The sequence below is a fragment of the Astyanax mexicanus genome, chromosome 18 (genome assembly GCF_023375975.1).
Source record: "Astyanax mexicanus isolate ESR-SI-001 chromosome 18, AstMex3_surface, whole genome shotgun sequence".
Taxonomy (NCBI): Eukaryota; Metazoa; Chordata; class Actinopteri; order Characiformes; family Acestrorhamphidae; genus Astyanax; species Astyanax mexicanus.
This window is the reverse complement of record NC_064425.1, coordinates 14,120,200-14,144,937: the sequence shown is the minus strand read 5'-3', so window position 1 is coordinate 14,144,937 and position 24,738 is coordinate 14,120,200. Positions and strand designations below refer to the sequence as shown.

General features: G+C 39.7%; 1 protein-coding gene across 2 annotated transcripts in view; it reads right to left on the bottom strand.

The window, feature by feature from the left end:
* The window catches only part of grik1b (glutamate receptor, ionotropic, kainate 1b), a 31,389-nt gene that overhangs the window by 4,493 nt on the left and 2,158 nt on the right, over nucleotides 1–24,738 (bottom strand). Inside the window, exons 2-12 of one of the 2 annotated variants that reach the window (XM_022670412.2) lie at nucleotides 13,292–13,459; nucleotides 12,269–12,526; nucleotides 10,881–11,062; nucleotides 10,254–10,307; nucleotides 9,182–9,355; nucleotides 8,308–8,451; nucleotides 5,103–5,210; nucleotides 3,405–3,440; nucleotides 2,313–2,426; nucleotides 2,018–2,221; nucleotides 625–848 (exon numbers count right to left, since the gene is read on the bottom strand). In XM_022670412.2, the coding sequence (XP_022526133.2) occupies nucleotides 625–848; nucleotides 2,018–2,221; nucleotides 2,313–2,426; nucleotides 3,405–3,440; nucleotides 5,103–5,210; nucleotides 8,308–8,451; nucleotides 9,182–9,355; nucleotides 10,254–10,307; nucleotides 10,881–11,062; nucleotides 12,269–12,526; nucleotides 13,292–13,459 (1,666 nt within the window). The remainder of the gene's footprint in view (nucleotides 1–624; nucleotides 849–2,017; nucleotides 2,222–2,312; nucleotides 2,427–3,404; nucleotides 3,441–5,102; nucleotides 5,211–8,307; nucleotides 8,452–9,181; nucleotides 9,356–10,253; nucleotides 10,308–10,880; nucleotides 11,063–12,268; nucleotides 12,527–13,291; nucleotides 13,460–24,738) is intronic. The other variant, XM_022670416.2, reaches the window with a different exon arrangement.

Below are 24,738 nucleotides of genomic sequence, written 5' to 3'. Positions count from 1 at the left end.
ACTGCGCCTGCACAGATCTCCCACAGGAAATTACTGGTCACTCTGTCTCTGTGTTGCAAGTGTGAATGCAGGGTAAGCTTTGGATTCAAAGAAATCACTGAAAGCCCAGAGACATCATAACATAACATGTCCATGATGAGTTTCTAGAAACGTCCACAACTGGACTGATCTAATCTAATAAATCTAATAAAAGTTCTTCAGAGCATTAAAGCACTGTGGACCAGCTCACAGCTGAAGTGATTTATGCCTGGCGTTAAACATCTGAACAATTTAAACACTTTTTAGACTCTTCTAAAGCAGAGATAGATCAGAGCAGTGCTGACAGGAGGTTCTCGCTGAGCCAGTCCACAAGGTGTAAACCTCACGCCCTGCCGGGTCCGTCCCAGCCATTAGCGCTGGCATAGATTCGCCGCTGTGCCAAATCGTTGGGCACAGACCCAGAACCTTAACGGCTGTCCTGCATGCATTTACCGCTGGAGCTTAGCCAATCAGAGCGCTGGAGCGAGACGGGGAACGCTCGGGTGTCAGATAAAGGTCAGAGTTTCTCTGGTTCAGATTCTAAAGATCGATTTCAGGGTGATTTCAGAGAAACCACTTCTTCTCTTCACAGTGTGCAGCGTTTACCTGGCGATGACGAAGAGCACGCAGCTGACGCCGAGGCAGGCCAGCAGAACGTACATCCAGATATCGGGCGACAGCGGGTTGAGGAAGGAGAACACCCCCGGGTTGGTGCCGTTGGGCTTGTGGTACAAGATGGAGATACCGAGAGTCATAAAAGGCTTGGAGAAGTCTATCACCTTCTCCCTCACGTAGGTAATGGTGAGAGGAGCCACGGCCAGATCCGCCACCTGCAGGAAACGAGCAAATATAATAATCAATAAAAACTAAGAAACCATTGTTGGCCTGGTTAAACTGTTTAAGTAGATTCAACACCCAGGGGTTGCTATGGTGTAACAGGTGGATGCTATGAGAGTATTACAGTATTCCAGGTAATTGCTACAGTATGGTATTGCTTGATAGTTGTTTATTAGCTGCTACTGTATGATACGATGTTGCTATGGTATCACAAGTGGCTTCTAGGTAGTATGGTTGCTATGGAGTTGCTAGGTGGTTGCTATGATGTTGCTACAGTATAACATGTGGGTGTTATAGTGTTGCTATGGTGCTGCTATGTGGATACCATTGTGTTCCAGGTAATTGCTATGTTGTCTCTAGGTGGTTTATCAGCTGCAAGATGATGCTGCAAGATGTTTTCACAAGTGTTGCTGTGCATTGGTACCACATATGGTTGCTATGGAGTTTTTAGGTGGTTGCTATGATGTTGCTTCAGTATAACGTAGCTGTTATAGTGTTGATATGTTGCTGCTATGTGGTTACCACAGTATTCCAGTTAATTGCTATGTTGTCTCTAGGTGGTTTATCAGCTGGTATGAGTTGATGTTGCTATGGTATTACTAGATGTTTAAGTGTTGTTATGCATTGGTACCACATATGGTTGCTATGGAGTTGTTAGGTGATTGCTGTGATGTTGCTACAGTATAACAGGTGGTTGTTATAGTGTTACTATGTTCTTGCTATGTGGGTACTATGGTATTCTAGGTAATTGGTACAGTATGGTGTTGCTGGGTTGTTGTTTATTAGCTGGTATGATATGATGTTGCTGTGGTATTACAAGTGCTATAAGAAGTCACTGCTACATGTTTTCACAAGTGGTGTTTTGTGTTGATACCACATATGATTGCTACAGAGTTGTTAGGTGGTTGCTGTGATGTTACTACAGTATAATGGGTGTTTGTTATAGTGTTACTTTGTTGTTGCTATGTGGGTACTAAGGCATTCCTGGTAATTGCTACAGTATGGTGTTGCTGGGTAGTTGTTTATTAGCTGGTATGATATGATGTTGCTATGGTATCACAAGTGCCATCACAAGTGGCTGCACAAGCCCTGCCATGTAAGTGGATGATATGCAGTTGTTTCTTAATTGTAGTGTGTTTAATGTAACGCTGTTTTGACTTACGTGATCTATGAGCTCTCGGACCATCCCGTTCCACTCGCCTTTATCGTTCTGGGCACCGTACTTCCCATCTGATACCAGTTTAACCTCGTAGGAAAAGCCCAGGATATTGGAGAGCTCCTTCAGGAGGTCCAGGCAGTATCCCTCAAATCGGTCATTTCCGTACAGAGGCTTATCAGACTTTTTGTACATCACGTACGGATTTTCCTGCCAGGAACATTACGTTACAGAACATTAATGGAGGTAAACCCAAGTTATTTATTAGAGTGTTCCTCAGGAACAGAAACAAACTCTTTACCAGAATAGTCGTGACGATTAGAGTCCGGTTGGCCATGGAGTCTGTAACATTAGTCGTCTTGTCTCGGACGCTGTCAGTCAAATTAAGCCCCAGATTGGTGTTCCAAACCCCGATCTACAATAAAGCACCAGATATATCATCATCATTGTACATAATACTGAATTATAATAAGATATTCTTACACCTTAAACCACACCAAACACTGGCTATAGGGTTACAGCGGAGTGGGTGCACGGAAACACAGTATTAAACAGATGCTGGTGCTGGACGTACCTCGGAGAAGATCCTCGGTCCTACCTTACACTCATTGCTACCTTACACCCCACCAACAGTCTACTTTTACTCCTTGTACCTGCCTCGTTTAAATAGCAACAGTGAATCTGAATATATCTACTCTGACGGGCGTGGTTGTCTGGACGCGAGGTGTGTTTTTTCTGGTAAATTTCTGGTGTATTGCTATCTTGGCAACGAAAAACACAGGTGCTCCACTGACTGAATACAACCTAGACAGATAGGCTATCTTGGGAACACATCACATTTTACACACACATGAACACACAGCAACACAAACCCAACTTTTACATCAACAATAAGCAGAATACTAAATAAAAAAATCATTTCTATTCCCATAAATAAGCTGCTGGTGCACCTTCACAGCATGAACAAGCAGCTCAGTGTCCTCTGCTGAGAAGTCCAGGAAGCTGCACCATTAAACTAGCAATCCCCCAATGTCAGAGCACACCGACTCTTAAAGGAAATGGCACGTGACATTCTCATTGGTTTATTTCACTTAATACAAACTCAAAAATGAGGATACTTGTTTTTCATTTATTCGAGAATTATTTACTTTAACTTTAGAGTTCAATTTCATTTAATAGACATGCAATTAACCATTAGCTAAGCATCTATAATGGACCATCGAAATAAAGTGATACCTCCAAAAAAAAACGTCAGAACTCTCTCCATCTGCATCTTCAGAACTACACTGAGATCTGCAGATGGAGGACTGAACACTACAGGGAGGATAGAGAACTGTGGTGGGAGACAGAAAGGAGGGGGTTCACCAAACATCCAGCAAACAACCAAACAAACCTTCTTCCAAACTTTATTAAAGCGCCCAGCTTCGTTCTTATGAAGTGAGAGAAGCAGAAGAGAGACAGGGACAGGTTTTGAGAAGCATCCTCCACAACAAAATGATTATCAGTACACAAATCAATGACATGCCATTCTGTTAATCATCATAACAGTTCCATCATTGTCATACAAGGCTTAAATGGGGGGAACATTTTTTCCCTACATAATAAATGAATAATAAATGAATAAAAGGTTAAAACACTGGTAACACTGATGAAACTGAATCGTGAGATCACAATTTCGTTCCACCTCATGAACCACATGTGATGTGAATGACAATAAAATCTCCTTGAATCCTTGAACCTATCCTGTGCAACACAGGAAACTCGTGTTCCTTCTTATCTGGGGCAGTCCTGATGAGTGCCAGTTTCTTCAGTGTAATATTTTTGATGGTCTTTGCAAGTTCTTGAAATTTCTTGAAAGTATTTTTTTACTTAGTTGAATAGTTCTTACCATAATATGGATTAGAACATTACTCAAATAGGGCTCTTCACTGTATAAAAACTCTACCTCTTCACAACTTTACAACTGATGCTCTCAAACACATTAAGAGGCAAGAATATAAAGTAATTAACTCTTGACGAGTTCAGTACACCTGTTAACTGAAAGCCTGAATTCCAGGAGACTCTACCTCATAAAACTCACTGAGAAAATGCAGAGATGTGCAAAGCTGATCATCTAATCAAGATGTGCTAATTTGAAGAATGTAAAATATATCATATTCTGGTTTGTTTAACACTTTTTTGCTTAATAAATAATTCTGCATGTTTTTCTCCATAGTTTTAGCTTTTGGTTTTTCATTATTTTACAATGTTCTGCATTGTAGATTATTTGCTAAAGTCATCCAGACCATGGCCATCAGTACATTTTATTTGTTACAGCACTTCCAGTCAGCCAGCTCACTTTATCATACCAGAACAGCTGAAAATACCTGTTACTTTTCCCCACCTTTACACCAAATTAATCTGAGCAGTTGATCTGCCCTGCTGTTTAACTCTAAGTTTTTCTTCGTAAGGAAGACTATCAAATGGATTTTTACACTAAAAGATCGCTGATTCGCACATTTCGCTGTCAATCAAAAAGGGACTCCGCCTCAGACAGATCATCCAATCATCACGCAGAAGCTGAGCGTCCGGGCCGGCCGAGGCCGGCCCACTGCCCCATAGACCCCCAGAGACGCTGAGCGTCCGATGGGCGGGACAAAGCCCAGCATTTATCCAATGACTCGTCTCGTTTCGCCGCGCGCTTTGCTCCGCTATTGAAGTCTGTGGACGATCAGCGTCCGCACTGTTTAAAGCAGCGCTGCGGGAATGAGTGAGAGGAAAGCCGCGGCGTTACCGGTGATAAGAAGCTGATTCTGAACTAAGTTCAGCGCGGTGTAGCGCATATTTAATCAGTGACATGTACACACAACAGTATATATTTAATCACTTTTTTTTTTTTACATTTTAGGGGAAGCTGAGCTTCCCTTGCAGTCTTAGAGCAATCGCCACTGTTACAGCCCAGCTAAATCATCTCATTGAACCCACGAATATAACTTTCTGTGACGAGTTGGGCTCCCCGTACAGACCACACCTGGGCCTGTTACCTGTAGATGTGGTTTATGATGTGATGTTGATGGTGATCTGGTGCAGAGTAAGGTTTGATCTGACTCACCTTTTCCATGCCGTCTTCTTTTAGACTGATAATATCCAGATCAAACTCCTTCCTCAAGCCGTCCGTCTTATTTAAGGTGATCTGTCCCGTCAGTCCATTCCACTGAGCCTGACAACATAAATACAAACACAGGAATAAACACACACATACACATCTACACCTATACAACACCTGAAACACTAACACACTGAATACATCTACAGCATAAACACAGGACACTCTAAAACTCAGCTCAAAGTTAGTTATTATTTTAGTTTTTTATTTCCTTATTATTTATTTCCTTATTTTATAATTATTATTATTTTTTATAGTTTTGTATTATTGCTTTTTAACTGAATTTGATTTTCTTTTATTATTATTACTATTATTTGTATTATTATTATTGCTTTTATTTGATAAATTCATTTATTTATTTGCATTTTCATTGTATTATGTAAAAAAATTTGTTTTAGCTCATTTTAACTAGTTTTTGTTGTATTAATCTTATCTTCTTTTGATCTTATTTTTTATCAATTAAACCAAGCTTTGTTATAATTATTATTTTCTTATTTTATTCTAATTAAAAAAAATTATCTATTTTTATATATTTTATTTAATGTTATTTTAAAATAATTAAATTTAGCTATTATTTTCTTTGTCATGTCGATCCCTGTTTTTGTAAATGCTCGGCTAAATTGAAAATGAGGGTTGCCCTCAATGTACTTCCGAGTCAAAATAAAAGTTGATTAATTGATTGATTGATTGAAATAAACATTATAAAAGCTTGATGTTTCTCTTGATTCTTGAATCTTGAAAAAAAAGTAAACGATAAAGCAAGTCGCTCTGGATAAAGGCATCTGCTAAACACCCTAAATGTAATGTAAATGCATTTTCCCAAATGAAAATTATTTATAAACTGCATTACATTTAGAATTCCCCTCTCCAGCCAAATCAGAGGAATCCAGAGCCGTAGATCACAGAGCTCATTAAACACACTGCTGAACTCTCTCAGACTGAAACAGAGGTGAGCGAAGCTTCATCCATAAACCAAACGAGCTAAAGAGCCTGTCAGACTGCCAGCCAACCAATAATGACGCATGCATTAGTGAACTCATGTTTTTCATCATAATGCGTCGTAATGCATCACTACAACGCATCATTTACACTCTCCAGCCTGCCAAACCTGCACCTCCTGCATCTTAATACACTTAACACACTGTTACCCTGCTAGCAGAGAGAACATTATCAATACGTTTACAAATATGTTAAAACAGTCCTGTGAAGGTTAGAATGTAACGTTACACAAATAATTTTTTCAGGAACTTTCTGAAAACTTCGACATAATAACAAAATTGTTTGTGTTAATTACAAAACATTATAAGAATATCCAGAAAACCTGACAGCTTTAGAGCCATATTTTAGTAATCTATAGACAAACTGTCAACCATGCACTGTGCAGCTTGATTTAGGGCGTGTCAGTGTGTCTTTGCTATCGTAATGACAGGAAAAATACTCTGTGCATGGCTTAGAACGTAATTAGTGAAAGGCATGAACTAATTCTCTTAATTAATTATGGGTGCGCTTTGGAAGTAACGTGAAATAAACCAATCAGCATGTCACTTGCCATTCCCTTTAAGAGTCTGGTGTGCTCTGACAGATTGCTATTTTAATGGCGCAGCTACTTCAACGTGTCCAACACTTCTCAGCAGAGGAAACTGATTTGTTTGCTCACGCTGTGAAGGTAAATCAGCAGCTCCTTTACGGGAACAGCAATGTTATTTTATTTAATATTATCTTGTTGATTAAAAAAAGGTGGGTTTGTGCTGCTATGTTTTCATGTGTGTGTAATAAATGGGGGTGTACACTCAGCAAGCCTGTGTTAACAAGATAGCAATGAACGTCTGACTGTTGACGTCTGTTTAGACTACTTTCACTGGAAGAGTGAAAATAGAGTGCTGGCAACATAATCCTGAATAACAGAAGCATCTTTAAAGATGATATAATCATGGTAAGTTTGGGTAACTGGGTCTGAGTCGGTTGGACCGTCACATTTATTCTGCTTGCATGGAATTCTGGGAGAAGTTAACTGGCTGATCGCCTGCACGGCATGCTGGGAAAACTGGAGCGGACCTGCAGAGATTTACTCTCTTCATTATACTGCAGAGTAAATCCCACTCAATCCTCTCTTACCATGTAGTTCATTCACACACACACACAGGCTATACACACACACACACTCAAACACACTCAAACACACACAAACACACACACACACACACACACACACAGACTATACAAACACACACACATAGACTTTACACACACACACTTAAATACACACACAGACTATAGGCGCACACACAAACACACACACACACACACACACTTAAACACACACTCAATTCAAGCTGTCTGATTTATCTTTGGATTCCAGTTCTTTCAACTTAGCAATTCAAGTTTAAAACATTGAGATTTTAAGGAACAGACCAACATACAGTAGCACACAATTGTAAAATGTAATGAAAATGATACAATAGATACATCTAAAGACTAAATCTGAACATCTAAAGTTTTACTACATCTAGAGTTTTACTAAAAAAAAAAAAAAAAAAAAAAAACAGATCAAGCTCAGCCAGGTTGGAAAAGCTTTCCTGTCCCTGCTAAAAAAAAAAAATGATGCTGCCACCACCATGTTTTACAGTGGGGATGGTGAGCAGTGTTACTTTTTCTGCGCCCATAGAACTTTGCATTTTGACCAAAAAGTTTAACATTGGTCTCATCTGACCACAGCACCTTCCTCCACATGTTTGCTGTGTTCCTACATGGCTTGTGGTTACAATTTGCAAACAGTCTGGTGAGCTCCTTAGTCTTTATGATGATGTTTGTTCACTTGTGTTCTCTAACAAACCTTGGTACAGAACAGCTGGACAATACTAAATAATTAAGTGACCTCTGAAGAGGGGGGATTAGATTTCAATTAGATTAAAATTTTGAAACTTAAAAATCATGTGCTACTTTGTGTTAATCTATAACTTAAAAACTTAATAAAATATATTTAAGAATATATTTTAAGACACTGTACAGGATCAGGAACCCCATTTCCAGCAGGTCTGTAAGTGATTACAGAACACCTTCACTCTGCCATCATCACACACAGTCAGTTAGCATGGTATTAATTGGACAGTATAAACTTGTGTGACTTTAACCTTGTATCTCCAGCGCTCACCTCTTTGAACATGCTGATGAAGCGCGAGCCGAAGCGCCAGGGTTTATGTCGGTGGCACTGCAGAGAACTGACGGTGATCTGAGACGCCCGCTGTGCCGCCGCCGCCACCATGTACACGGCATCATACATCAGCGCCGCCTCTGTCTGCAGCACAGAGACAACAGCTCAAATATTCAAAAAAACAGTATACCATTACAACATGGAAAACCAGTATACAACACAACACACAAAACCAGTATGCCATCACTGTTCTGTAAAAACTTAATGGAATTCAATGTAAAGAGTTAATTTCAGGTCATTTTTTGAGAATTTCTGTTGGTCCATTCATCAAAAAAAAATTCAAGAGTATGAGAAAGAGTATACATGTTCAAATTATGTAATAAACTAAAAACTGACAAAAACTGAACATTTTAAAATATAAAAAACACTGAATTTAAGGTATTCAAACTTTTGACTGGTACTGTATATTTGGCATGTATGAAATAGTTGTTTTAGTTCTCACTCAGTTTAAAAACCTCTATAAAGTATATCTAACAAACCTTCCTCTGACATCCATGGAATGTTAAATGTAAATCTCAAAACTAATTTAAGCTTTTCAGATTAATAGAAATGCAGTATATTCTGAAATACACCACCATGTGTGAAATGCAGTGTACTGAAATATATTTCAAATGTATACAAAACATATGTATATATGTGTAATGCTTCTCTTACGATCCCCAAACAGCTCCATTCAAACTACATCATGTTATCTGGTAACTACTAGTTTCAGTTAGCTCTTAAGGCTGAACCGCAGAACTGTAGGTACTGTTATATAAAGTAATGAGTGGGCGGAGTCTGGAAAAACGGTGGCGTAAACAGTGCAGTGACTGACCGTCATCATGCCATCGGTCAGGCCGCTCTCGGGTTTCTGAGGAGCCTGCAGTCTCTCCACCGACCATTTCTCCAGCACTGTCGCCACCTCGGGGTTATCGACGTTCAGTAACCGGAAACCCGTCATGTTCACCCCGCTGTACCGGTACGGCTCCAGGTCCAGAGCATACAGGTCCTGCAGCACACACACATCACACACACATTTCTTTCCAATACCTGGCCTTATCACTAGTGGAATAGGCAGGAAACACAGGGCACTGTGGTGGAGAATGCAAGCTGAACTCTGAATTAATATGTTCTGTACGTAAATGCAAATGCATGTATATTTTATTGGATCTAAAAAGATTTTTTTTAATTTCCTTAATTAACAGATTAAGTCCAGATTGTCTAAGCAGGTATTTGATGGTAAAGCTTTGGAAAACCCTTGCTAGCTGGTTAACCCTCTCCTGACCAACATAGTGTGATAATAATGGTGGTCAGGTTGGTCACGCGTGAAAACCAGCTAATGCCAAACTCAGACCATATGCAACATTTCTCTCTTTCTTGATGTTCAATAAGTTAGATTAGGCATCATCATAGCATACATTTGTGCCATGTATTGCTCAGGAAACTGCCAACAGAGGCTACTGTTTAGATCCTGTGCAGAAGCACAGTGATGTGATGCTAGCGGTTCTCTGCCTTTTTGTGCTGTTTTTTATCAGCACAACTAAAGACTGCATAACTAAAATAACATGTTTAGTTCTGAGGAATGTTATCAGGACAAACAATGATTTTTGCTGCAAAAACGGATTATTTTCCAAATATTTATTTTAAATTCCTGATTATATGTGGGGCTTTACAGAGGTCAACCACTGTCTATTCCACAGCACCATCCACAGCACTGTCTCTCTCTGTGTTCTCTGTGTTAGTACTGTGCATCATGGAGCGGTATGTCTTTCTATTGGTCAGCACATAGGAGTGCCTCCCTGCTCACATCAAACTGCTGCTCTTTAACTATATTGTTCTACACTACTGTCCTCATTGTTTCAGAGCATTTAAGTTTGCATTGGTGTAATTGTGAGTGTGAGACTCACCAGTGTGGTGAAGAAGAAATGGTAGTACTCGGTCATCATACCCATAGACAGCAACTGTGGAGAGAGAACTGAGATTACCCTCAAAAATCTACAGAGACCAGAGCTTTAAAACACACTGAGGAAACACCTCCAGAATGGTGAGCATGTTGTGGACATTAGGCTTTATGTAGTATTAGAGGGAGATGTTTGTGTAGTTGGCAAGGTGTGTTGGGCAGACATGCGTAAGGGTGTGAAGTTGTGTGTGTGTGTGTGTGTCTGTGTGTGTTATATACATAATAACCTTTATATTCAGACCATAAACAATATATTAAACAGCAAATTCAAAAGCTAGACAACCCTGCAAACACACACACACACACACAGTGCTATTGATTGCTGAACCTGTCCACCCAAACATCTAAATCTGTCAGCAAGTTTCTTGCACTAAGAATTCAATTTGTATTCCACAATAAAATAATTTATTATAAGGTTATACATCAATGTATTGATTCACTGCATGAAACAAGCTCCTGGTTTATTGTTCACACTTTCCCTTTCAACTTAAAGAGGTGCGGCTTTTTAAGGTGAAATGGTAAATTAGCAGTTTCTAAGGTGAAATCCCCCCGTAATCCACTCTCTACACATTACCTGTTTTAGAACGTCGGCTGAAGTCTGGTAGGAACAGTCGAAGATCACGCAGAACTCTTTTCCTTTCTTCATCTCTTTAAGAAGCGGCCGAGCGTCTTTACTGCCCACCGGGAGCTGCCGGATCTTTATCTTAATACTGTACCGAGAGGGAGCTTTAATCAGCTCCTGCAGACGAATCAGACCTTCCAACACAAACACAAACATCTAATCAACCTCAACCATCCTCCAACACCTTCCTCATACTACACCACCCACCATCCTCATCATCAAACTACATCACCCACCATCCTCATACACCATCCACTATTCCTCAAACTACATCACCCACCATCCTTATACTACACCATCCTCATCTTCATCCTTATATTACACCACCCACCATCCTTATACACCATCCTCACCTTTATATTACACCATCCACCATCCTCATACACCATCCTTATCGTCTTACTACACCACCCACCATCCTCATCCACAACCTCAAACTACACCACCCACCATCCACATACTCCATCCTCATTTTCATACACCATCCTCATTCTCATACACCATCCTCATTCTCATACACCATCCTTATCCTTAAACTACACCACCCACCATCCTCATTCACAACCTTAAACTACACCACCCACCATACTCATACACCATCCTCATTTTCATACACCATCCTCATCCTTATACACCATCCTCATCCTCATACACCATCCTCATCCTCATACACCATCCTCATTCTCATACACCATCCTCATCCTCATACTCCATCCTCATTCTCATACACCATCCTCATCCTCATACACCATCCTCATCCTCATCCTCATACACCATCCTCAAACTCAAACTCGAACACCATCCTCAAACTCATGCTTATACTATACCCATCATCCTTATACACCATCCTTATACACTATCCTCAAACTCAAACACCATCTTCAAACTCAAACACCATCCTCAAACTCATCCTTATACTATACCCACCATCCTTATACACCATCCTTATACACTATCCTCAAACTCAAACACCATCTTCAAACTCAAACACCATCCTCAAACTCATCCTTATACTATACCCATCATCCTTATACACCATCTTTATACACTATCCTCAAACTCAAACACCATCTTCAAACTCAAACACCATCCTCAAACTCATCCTTATACTATACCCATCATCCTTATACACCATCTTTATACACTATCCTCAAACTCAAACACCATCTTCAAACTCTTTCTCATACTACACGCATCATCTTCATATACCATCCTTATCCTCATACACTATATTCAAACTTAAACACCATCCTCAAACTCTTTCTCATACTACACCCACCATCCTCATATACCGTCCTCATCCACATACACCATCCTCATCCTCATACTACACCACCCACCTGTAGCATCCTCGTACACCACTGTGACGGTTTTCCACTTGTAGAATTGCACGATCTCCAGCACGGCCCGGCTGATGGGGGCGTAGTCTGGGTGGAGGTTGATGTAGAAGCTGTCCTTGTTGTCCACAGATGGGTGTTTCCACCGGGTCTGGATGTGCGGCACCTCCAGGGCGTTACATATGGACTGTACTGCACTGACCGAGGAGCTGTGGGAGGGGCCAAATACTGCAGCCACACCCAGACCCAGCTGGTCACACGCTGAGGTCCGAACAAAAAGACAAGAGAAGGGAGGAGTTATAGCACAGAGGAGATTATTGCACACCAACATGTTAATATATAAAAAACACAGTAACTCAGAGTGGGCTAAGTGTGAAATGTGGGACCCAGTCTCAGAAAGCTGGATTTGAGTCCTAGGTCATGGGTTTTGCAGCAGGACAATGACCCCAAACATACTTCACAAAGCGTCCAGAGACGGATAGAAACAAAGTAACGCTGGAGAGTTCTGAAGTGGAGAGCAATGAACCCAGATCTAAAATTTACTGAACACCTGTAGTGATCTTAAAAATGCTGTAATGATAAATAATTAGTTGAGATTCTGTTGCTGATGCTGATAATTAATGTTCGTATTTTGTAAAGTGTTACATGTTAGAAGGGTGTTAGCAGGATATTACCAGGACGTGAGCAGGATGTGAGCAGTATGTAAGTAGAACCTGAGCAGGACATTAGCAGGACATTAGCAGGACATGAGCAGGATGTGAGCAGGACGTGAGCAAGATGTAAGCAGGACATTAACAGGACATGAGCAGGACGTGCGCAGGGCATTAGCAGAATGCTATCAGGACATGAGCAGGATGTTAGCAGGATGTTTCCAGAATGTGAGCAGGATGTTAGCAGGATCTGAGAAGGATGGTAACAGGATCTGAGCAGGACATTAGCAGGGCGTGAGCAGGACATTAGCAAAACTTTAGCATGACATGAACAGGATGCGAGCAGGACATGAGCAGGACATGAGCAGAACATTACCTCTGCGGGAAGCCTCAAAGCTGTCGAACAGGTTGATGCGCTGGATGTCGTAGGTGAGGGTGGTGTTGGGCATCAGCGTCCGGTTCCTGTTAATGTTGGTGACTGCAAACTTAAACGCCATTTCCTCCACACTGACCGGCTCGTTCTCCAACGTCTCGAATATTCCCCCTAAAAACCCACACACACACACATTCTATATACGCACACTTCCAGAGATGAATACAATCAAACCCTCCCACAGCAATGTTCTCACACCTACTGTAGATCTTTCCCAGAGGAGTTGGGCTTTTACTGCAGAAAAGGAGGAAAAATGTTCTGCATTGTAGATTAATACTAAAGTCATCCAAACTATGAAGAAAAATATTTTGAATTATTTAACAAACAAAAAAGTGTTAAACAAACCAGAATATATTTTGTATTTTAGCACCTCTTGCTTAGATGACAGCTTTGTATATCTCAGCATTTTCTCATGTCAGTTTTATGAGGTAGAGTCATCTTGAATGGCTTTCAGTTAACAGCTCTACCTTATCAAGAATGAATTACTTGAATTTATTGCCTCTTAATGTGTTTGAGAGCATCAGTTGTGTTGTGAAGAGGTAGAGTTCGTAAGTAAATGCAAAATTGAAGCTCAGTCTATCTGAAAAGAAGAATTTTAAGAACTTTGAAACTATCCTCAAGTGTCGTCACCACAAAGACTATCAAAAACATTATAATGATGAAACTGGCTTTTATCAGGACCACCCCAGGATAGGAAGAGCAAGACTTTTTGGTTTAATACTTTTAAGTTACTACATGATTTATTATGTGTTCATTCATAGTCTGTAGGAAAAAATATAGAAATAAAGAAATAAAAACATTGAATAAAAAGGTGTGTCCAAACTTTTGACTGGTGCTGTATATAGAATAACAAACAAATCAGCTTTGGTAAAGACTTTGGTAAAACTACAGGTGTGAAAAGTATGTCCTAAATTTCTTCTCTAGACAGAACATTCAGTTCTACTGATCCTCAGTGTCCCTGGTAGAACCTCATATTTTACGTGCAGGATTATAACAGGTGACCAGATTTCCCAGCATACTGATTGTTTTCAGTGCACGCTACAATACGAACAACTGTGTCATGGATTTTCTGTGACAATCATGATCTCATTTGTCTCCTGCTTTCAGTCAGTAATCCACTTCACAATGACCGCACACGATCACCAGCCTACAAATTCCTCTGAACTCAAAATGCTTCCAAAAAACAGCACAAGATTCAGACCTGTCCTCAAGCTGGCCATCATTCAACAAACCATAAACCATAAATAAGTGTAATATAGTATAATGGGTCGGTAGTGTATCTAACTAAATTAGAGAACATAATTTTAAATATCTGTGTGGGTACCTAAGGTCCCAACACCCCCTTCACTGAAAGCCCCAAATAAAACACAGTGCAATTAATCGTCATTTAACTAGTTAGTAGAGTCCAGTTGTGTGTAATTTAGTCTCAGTATAAATACAGTACATCTGTTTTGTAAAGGCTTGGATTGTTAGAAAACACTAGTGAACAAACAGCATCATGAAGACCAAGGAACTCACCAGACAAGTAAGCATCCCAAAAGAGTACTGTTCAATCCATCATCCAAAAATGAACAAGAAAAGGTTTCTACAACTGCAAACCTACCAAGACATGGCCATGGTCCACCCAAACTGACAGATCAAGCAAGGAGAGCACTGCTTCGAGAAGCAGCCCAGAGGCCCATGGTCACTCTGGAGGAGATGCAGAAATCCACAGCTCAGGTGAGAGAATCTGTCCACAGGACAACTATAAATCCTGAACTCATCAAATATGGCCAAAACCATTGTTGAAAGAAAGACATAAGAAGTGCTGTTTGCAGTTTGTAGCTACAAGCCATGTAGGAACACAGCAAACATGTGGAAGAAGGTGCTGTGGTCAGACTAGACCAAAGTTTTAGGCCTAAATGCCAAGCGCTATGTGTGGCGGAAAAGTAACACTGCTCATTACTCTGAACACACAAACATGGTGGTGGCAAACATGCTGCGAGGATGCTGGTCAGAGTTTATGGGAAGATGGATGGAGATAAATACAGAGCAATTCTGAAAGAAAACCTTCCAACAAGACAATGACCCTAAACATAAAGTCAGAGCTACAGTGGAATGGTTTAGATCAAAGAATATCTTTGATATGTTAGAATGGCCTAGTTAAAGTCCTGACCTAAACCTCATTGAGCTTCTGTGGCAAGACATTAAATTTCTCTTTACAGATGCTCTCTATCCAACCTGGCTGAGCTTAAGCTCATTTTATTAAGAAGAATGGGGCAAAGTCTCAGTTTCTAGATGCACAAAGCTGGTAGAGATAAACCCCAAAAGATCTGCAACGGTAATTGCAGTGGCACTACTAAGTATTGATATAGGGGGGCTAAATACTTTTGGATGTTACACTTTTCTTTTTATTAAAATTGATTGATTTTTATTTGATTGAAAACCATGTTCAGTTTAATATGGTTCCCTGTTATAAGTAAGAGGATTTGAGGATGGACAGAATCAGATCTGTATAGGGGTGAGTACAAGGATGAACAGACACCTGAACTAATTTCTGCTTCTAGTTTTGGGAGGAAATTAAAATATTAATGAAGTACAGGGCACTCTGCTGCCAATAATAATTTTTGCGATTTCTGTTTCCAATAAGTTAATTTTTTATTCAGGGGAAAGCAGAGCCAGACCGTCAGGGTCCTGCTCCTCAAAAGTCTTGGCTTGGTGTTCTGGGGGCTGTAGGAAGCCAGAGCTGCAGTGTATGATCTACAGACTCGAGAGGATATAAACGAGGGGATCTGTGTGTTTGGACACCAGCCTTGATTTTTAATTCCTATACTGTTATAGGCTCTATTTATTGAGATAGTAGATTTAGATTTATACGCTAATCATAATAAGTAGCAGCCAGAAACATCCACACTCAGCCTACACACATCTACATACACCCTATACAAATCTACACACAAACCAACAAACAACTACATACAGCCTACAAACATCTACACACAGTCTACAAACATCTACATACAGCCTACAAACATCTACACAAAGTCTACAAACATCTACATACAGCCTACAAACATCTACACACAGTCTACAAACATCTACATACAGCCTACAAACATCTACACAAAGTCTACAAACATCTACATACAGCCTACAAACATCTACACACAGTCTACAAACATCTACACACAGTCTACAAACATCTACATACAGCCTACAAACATCTACACACAGCCTATAAAAATCTACACACAAACCAACAAACAACTACACACAGCCAACAAACATCTACACACAAGCCAACAAACAACTACACACAGCCTACAAACATCTACACACAGCCTACAAACATTTACACACAAACCAACAAACAACTACATACAGCCTACAAACATCTATACACAGCCTACAAACATCTACACACAGCCTATAAACATCTACACACAAACCAACAAACAACTTCACACAGCCTACAAACATCTACACACAGCCTACAAACATCTACACACAGCCCACAAACATCTACACACAGTCTACAGACAACTAAACAGCCTACAAACATCTGAACACAACCAACAAACAACTACACACAGCCTACAAACATCTACACACAAACCAAAAACCACTACACACAGCCTACAGACAACTTCACAAAGCCTACAAACATCTACACACAAACCAAGAAATAACTACACACAGCCTACAAACATCTACACACAAACCAACAAACAACTATACACAAACCAACAAACATCTACACACAGTCTGCAGACAACTACACACAGCCTACAAACATCTACACACAGCCTACAGACAACTACACACAGCCTACAAACATCTACACACAAACCAAGAAACAACCACACACAGCTCAGTGCTGTGGAGCTCTACAGTCCCTGTGTCCCACTGCTGCTGTAAATCCTCCCGTTCTATTGGTTGGTTCTTTTCTAGGGAGATTATACGAGTTGTGGACATCCAACTGTGTCAGCAGTGGCTGAATCTCAAACCAGCTCAAACTCTCAGACACATCTGGAGACTATTGGAAAAGTACAACTTGCACGTCTCGAAACGCGCAAAAGGCATGTACTAATTCTCCTAATTATTTTAATGAATCATGAGTGTTTTGTGGGCGTAATTTGAAGTAAACCAATCAGAGTGCCACTTGCTATTCCCTTTTAAGGGTCAGGTGCGCTCTGACTTTGGCAGATTACTATTTTAAAGCCGCAGCCACCTGGATGTGTCCAACACTTCTTAGCAGAGGAAACTGACCGAATTGATAATCATATTACATAAACTGTGTTAAACTGTGTATTTAATAACAATAATAATATAACCACCAACTGGTATTTTAACTTGAACAAACCTGTACACACATTATTACTAAAGAGCATAATAACTTATTCTGTAGAATCTCAGAGCAGAGCAGGAGACGAAAGCTGTGCAGCCCAAATGAAGATCATACAGATGATTTATTTCCTTTAAATGTTTTCCTGTGAATATTTAACATGAACTAATTCAGTCCCAGCGAGTGCAGTAATGAGGTTAGAGCTCTGAACGCGGGCCAGAGCTCCGGACTCTGCAGAGGAACCAGAGGAATCCGGAGAGATCTGACCCAGTGGAGCATACTAATACTCTCTATCAATACTACAAACAGTACTACACAACTCTATACACAATACTCCCACACCATTATTCACAACACTATACTATACATAATACTATAAGCAATACTCTTTATAATACTACACACCACTACACACAATGCTCTACACAATACTCCCACAACACAATACACAATACTCCCACAATTCTATACCCACCACTACACACAATTCTATACACAATACTCCCACAACACAATACACAATACCCCCACAATTCTATACCCACCACTACACACAATGCTCTACACAATACTCCCACAACACAGTACACAACACTATACTCAATACTTCGACAATTCTATACACACCACTACACACAATACTATACACAATACTATACACAATACTCCCACACCACTATACACAACACTATACAATACATACTACTATAAGCAATACTATACATAATACTACACACCACTATACACAATACTATACACAATACTCCCACAAATCTATACCCACCACTAAACACAATGCTATACACCATACTCCCACAACACAATACACAACACTATACAATACATACTACTATAAGCAATACTATTCATAATACTACACACCACTACACACAATACTATACACAATACTCCTACACCACTATACACAACACTATACTATAAATAATACTATAAGCAGTACTATTCATAATATGACACGTTACTACACACAAAACTACACACAATGCTCCCAAAACACTATACACAACACTATTTACAATCCTACACAATACGGTACACAATGCTACACAAGCATTACTTTAATTAAGACACAGTAACTCCTCCTTTATTAATCAAGCACAGTGTTTTCAGCAAATCCTCATTAACAGACTTTCATAAAACGTTTTGTAAAACAGAATTATCTTTCATCAAGGTTTCATTAAGGTTTTTGCACGCAACGCAATCATCTTCATGACTCACTTAAACCTTTATACAGGGGCTTTCAATTAGATTAGGTTAGATTCGATTAGATTAGTGTGCAGAGTTCAGGTACAGAGCTGGTGACATGCAGTTAGCATCTAACCAGAAATATAAAATACAGCAATGCGTACATATAAATTGCGAGATAGTCATCATGGCAGGCTCCATTTCCTTCAAGAGCCAGGTGCGGATTGCTATTTTAACGGCGCAGCTGCCTAGATGTGTCTAACACTTCTCAGCAGAGGAACCTGACCTGCTTGTTCATGCTGTGAAGATGCACCAGAAGCTCATTTACAGGAACAACAATGTTATTTTATTTAGTATTCTGTTTATTGTTTATGTAAATGTTGGGTTTGCCCTGCTGTGTGTTCATGTGTGTGTAACAGGTGGGGGTGTATGCACGACGCACCTGTGTAACCAAGATCACAGAGAACGTCTGACGGTTGACATCAGTCTAGGCTGTGATCAGTCAGTGGAGTAACTGTGTTTTTTTGCTGCCAAGATAGCAATATGCATTTACTTTTATTATTTAAAAAATATATTTTAATCTACAGTAAGATGTTTACTGTTTTAAATAAACAGTATGCTGTGTTTGGTGTTACAATATTTTATATATTATATATATTTTATATTGTCATATTGTCCAGCCATAATTATTAATTATATAGTATGTTTTCCTTATGCTGTAATTTTGAGAAGCCGTGTGTACTAAAACCCTGCTGTGTAGTAGTTTAGTAATGAGAGAGACTGTGCTATTTTTCTCTCACACAGAAAAACACTCGTACCACGTTATTGAACACATAAAACAGCATAACTGAATTATAAATAATATAAAAACTGATAGCCTGAACACATAAAACAGCCCAGCTCTGATAGCTCACCCTCACGTTCACTCTGAGCTTCTGCTGCATCTACAACTGGCTGACCTCAGTTATGAGTTTAGAGAAATTAGATAATCTGAGGTGAAACCACATTACACATATCCAGAGCTCAGAAATATAAATATCATATTCGTCTATTGTCCACAGCATCACTCCACTGAGTTATCTATCTCACATCTCCACCAAAAGCTTAAATAATTATCATCTATATAAACTATAGAAGAAATTTTTCATTTTACCAGCAGGAGAACTGTGTGCCTTTCTTTGTTTGAAATTAGCATTGAATGAAACCGTTCAGAACCAAGTGAAGGTTAATGCTAATGCTAATACCCACAATAGAAACCCAAATTACTTTACATTCACCTTAATAATTATTTAACATTAATATTCTAAAAACAACAACAGATATCAGTCCAGAATGTATACCACGACACACATACACACATATACTACACCCTGTGTAAGGAGTACTGCAATGCTAATTGCTATCTTACACGCCTACAACAGTAAAAAAAAAAAATTACGTCTTTCTCCTGCATCGTTTAAATAGCACGAGCAAATTGTTTTGAGTATATCTATGCTGATGGGCGTGGTGGTCTGGAAATGAAGTGTTTAGGTAAATTTTGGGTGTATTGCTATCTTGGCAACGAAACCAACTATATATACCAACTATACAAACTGTATACCTCTTCACGACACAACTGCTGCTCTCGAACACATTAAGAGGAAAGAAATTATATTAAAATAATGAAAAACTGCTGACTTTAAGGTGTGTCCAAACTTTTGACTGGTACTGTATAATGGCATTTCTTTTATTTCCATGGTGCACTTGATTATGTGGAAGATTTGTCATTTTCTGGACTATAAATATTTATTATTAAATTTAAAAATGTTTAAGTAATTATGAGATAAGTGGACACAATTGTAAAATTACTCGCTTTTCTATAAATAGATATATTTAACAGAGTTACAGGCACAGACCTACATGCTGTGTGTTTATGTGTTACGACTGCAGGCATTTAGAGCTGAGTGAGGATGGACTTCACAAACAGTGACATCATTGTCCTCTGGTCCTTTACATGCACCCCCACATACAACACTGCTCTCTCTCTCTCTATCTATATCTCTCTCTTTTACTCTATCTCTTTAATTGTGTGCATATATAGTGTATTTATATGTTTAAGAGACTGACACTCCTCCTCATAATATCACAATACTTACATTTATAATGTTATAAATATATACAGTATCTCACAAAAGAGAATACACTATAGTACACTGTATTATATCTTTTAATGGGAAACACTGAAGATATGACACTTTGACAGACTTTAAAGGAATCAGTGTACAGGTAAAGTATAACAGTGTAAATTTACTGTACCCTCAAAACAACTCAACACACAGACATTAATGTCTAAACTGCTGCAACAAAAGTGAAACATCCCTAAGTGAATATGTCCAAATTGTGCCCAAAGTTTGAATATTTTGTGAGGCCACCATTATTATCCCTCATGGCCTTAACTCTCCTGGGTATGGAGTTCACAAGAGCTTTACAGGTTCCCACTGGAATCCTCTTCCACACCTCCGTGATGACACTACAGAGCTGGTAGATTTTAAAGACTTTGCATTTGGGTATGCCCCACAGATGCTCAAACAGGGTTAAGGTCTTGGCCAGTCCATCACCTGTACCCTCAGTTTCTTTAAGCAAGGCAGAAGCAGTCATCTTGGAGATCATCTTCTTTGGAGTTGTTTCTGAAAGAAGGGGATCATGCTCTGCTTCAGAATGTCATGGTGCATGTTGGCTTTCATGGTTCCCTCAATAAACTGTAGCTTCCCACAACCGGCAGAACACATGCAGCCCAAACCATGGCAATCCCTTCACCATGCTTGACTGTAGGCAAGACAGACAATTAGTTTATCTTGATCCCGTCAGACCACAGGACATGGTTCCAGTAATCCATGATCTTGACTGCTTGTCTTCAGCAAACTGTTTGCAGACTTTTTTGTACGTCAGCCTCAGAAGAGGCTTTTTGTCTAGGACAGAACCATGCAGACAGAGCTGATGCAGTGTGTGGTTTATGGTCTGAGCACTCCAGGATGACCTCTCACTTCTTCAACCTCTGCAGCAATGTTGGCAGCACTCATGCATCTATGTTTTAAAGCCAAACCCTGGATATTACACTGAACATGTGGACTCAATTTCTCTAGTCGACCCTAGGGAGGACTGTTCTGAGTGGATCCCGTCCTGGAAAACTGCTTTTAGACCTTGTCAAGCATGCTGTATCTCAGTTTTAAATGGTGTTGGGAAACTTCTAATAGTCTAGACTCCAAAGATCTGGAAGATCTAACACAAAGTAAACACAAATCTTGTTTTCATGCAGAATAAGGTGGGTAGTGAAGGATGTAAGAGAGAGAGAGAGAGTATAAGTTGATGATGAGTATAAGTGTAGGGTTTGGAATGGACAGTGCTGGGCAATTGTAATAGTGCAGTGAGTGTTGGGTAATTGTAATGGAGAGGTTGGTGCAGTGATTGTTGGGTAATTGTAATAGAGGGTTTGTGCAGTGAGTGTTGGGTAATTATAATGGAGAGGTTGGTGCAGTGAGTGTTGGGTAATTGTAATGGAAAGTGGATGCAGAGAGTGTTGGGTAATTGTAATGAAAAGTGGGTGGGTGGGTGAATTGAGTGTTGGGTAATTGTAATGGAGGGTCAGTACAGTGAGTGTTGGGTAATTGTAATGGAGAGGTTGGTGCAGTGAGTGTTGGGTAATTGTAATGGAGGACCGGTATAGTGAGTGTTGGGTAATTGTAATGGAGGGTTGGTGCAGTGAGTGTTTGGTGATTGTAATGAAGGGTCGGTGCAGTGAGTGTTGGGTGATTGTAATGAAGGGTCGCTGCGGTGAGTGTTGGGTAATTGGACAGCGCAGCATATGGGTGAGATTAGAGCTCCAGCCGGTGGTTCTGAAGCCACTGAGATTAGGTGAGCTCAGATGGATGGAGATGATTTGCTGAGATTAAAAGTGTGGAGGATAGATTACAGCACGCTTCTTAAATCCCTCAGCACTGACTGGGCCGGGGTTTCTCTGTCAATAAGCCATATTCACAGCCGTTAGATAAGTCTTGGTGGTTTGGCCTAGATTAGTGACCAACCCACATCAGAGATTAGATTCGGGAGGTCGGACATCCTGCACAGGAAAAGTGCTGCACTGATTCGCCTTCAGTTTAGACTTACCATAACATCAACAGATTCCAGATATGAACCTGTTATATCAACCCAAAATGGTCAGCCAATATACATCATTACTTAAACAGCATCATTCAAAACTCTGAGAAATTTTTATCTTTCTACATAGTAATGCATAATTGAGATTATATTTCTTTTTATATATCTACAGTGCCAACACGTATTCATTCACCTTAAATTTCCTACATTTTTTCAGTTTTATTTGTTAAAAAAAACTACACCTATGTATTGTTTGTATCCCTAATTACTCCCATAGACTACCATAAATCTACTTTTAGCAACACCTTAGCAACCACTTGCTTAGCCCCTAACAACAAATCAGTAATCGCCTCAATTACCAAGGCAACACATTAGCAACCAAATCTAATACCTAATATATGATAACCTTCCAGCAACTATCCACTTTCCCTCAAAACAATTAAGTACCTTAAACACCTTAGCAACCACATAGAATCACTTTAGCAACAGCATAACACCTTTCTTTCCACCTTCCTGAGGCACCTTAGCAACCAGCTAGCAACAAGTTAATACCCCCACTTCAAGGGTTATGTAACAATAAACCAGATTTTGTAGTATAATTCGATCAGTTAGAGGAGTATATGCTACCACTAATTAAAAGAAAGGAGAATTGTGCTTAAACAGCACTTGAACAGCACTGAAGAGGACCTGCATCTGTGGTTGAAGGAGCTAAATTAAAAAAAAACATCCACCCAAAGATCCATACATATGCTCTTACCAAAGGAAAACATCACCAGAATATCCTTATGTAGAGAAGTGTCTCAGTTCTGAAGCTCCTGTTAAGCGTTAATGCTTTGGGTGCCTGTGAGACAGCCGTGTAGATTGGGTGGATGTTTTAAATGTAGTGCTTCAACCATAGACGTGACAGCAGTGACCATGGCAGGGATGCAAAGTGAAAACTGCTGCTCTCCAAAAAAACAAAATCCACAAAGATGTTGCTAAAGTTCACATAAACAATCCAGAAGACTATTGGAATTGTGTTCTGTGGTTTAAATGAGAAGCATTTGGTTTGGATAAAGGAAAATACTTTAAGCAAGGTGGTGGTGGAGTTGTCATGGTTTTGCACTTGTTTTGCTGCATCTGGGATAGGATCACTTGCCATCACTGATAAAACAATATAGCAAATCCTGCAAGAAAATGTCAGAACATCTTTCCGTGAGATGATCAAGAAGCACACAAGTCAACCTACCAAAGAATGGTTAAAGAAGAATGAAGTTAATGTTTTGGAATTGGGCGTAGTCGATGCCCTGACCTTAATCCAGCTGAAGAAGCAGTTCCTGAGAGGAAACCCACCAACGTAACAGAGCTAAAGCTGTTCTGTACAGACAAATGTGCTAAAATTCCTCCAAGTCAATGTGCAGGACTGATTAACAGTTACCCAAAATGTTTAGTTATGGCTATTGCTGCTATTTACATTTACAGATATATAATACTGGCTTGTGTAATATGTTTGTCTCATTTGTTTGATTTGGTTCCCCTTATCTACTTTTAGGACTTGTGTGAAAATCTGATGAAGTTCTAAAAGGTTAACATACTTTCAATCAGCAGTGTAGAAATCATTGAATCAGCTCAGAGAGAGTTCTCGAACATTAAACACTCACCCTGACCGGCCGACTGACCTCTGCCTCACTGATAAAGTCAGTGTGCAAGTTTAGCTTTAATCTACAGTGAAATTATAACCCAGGAT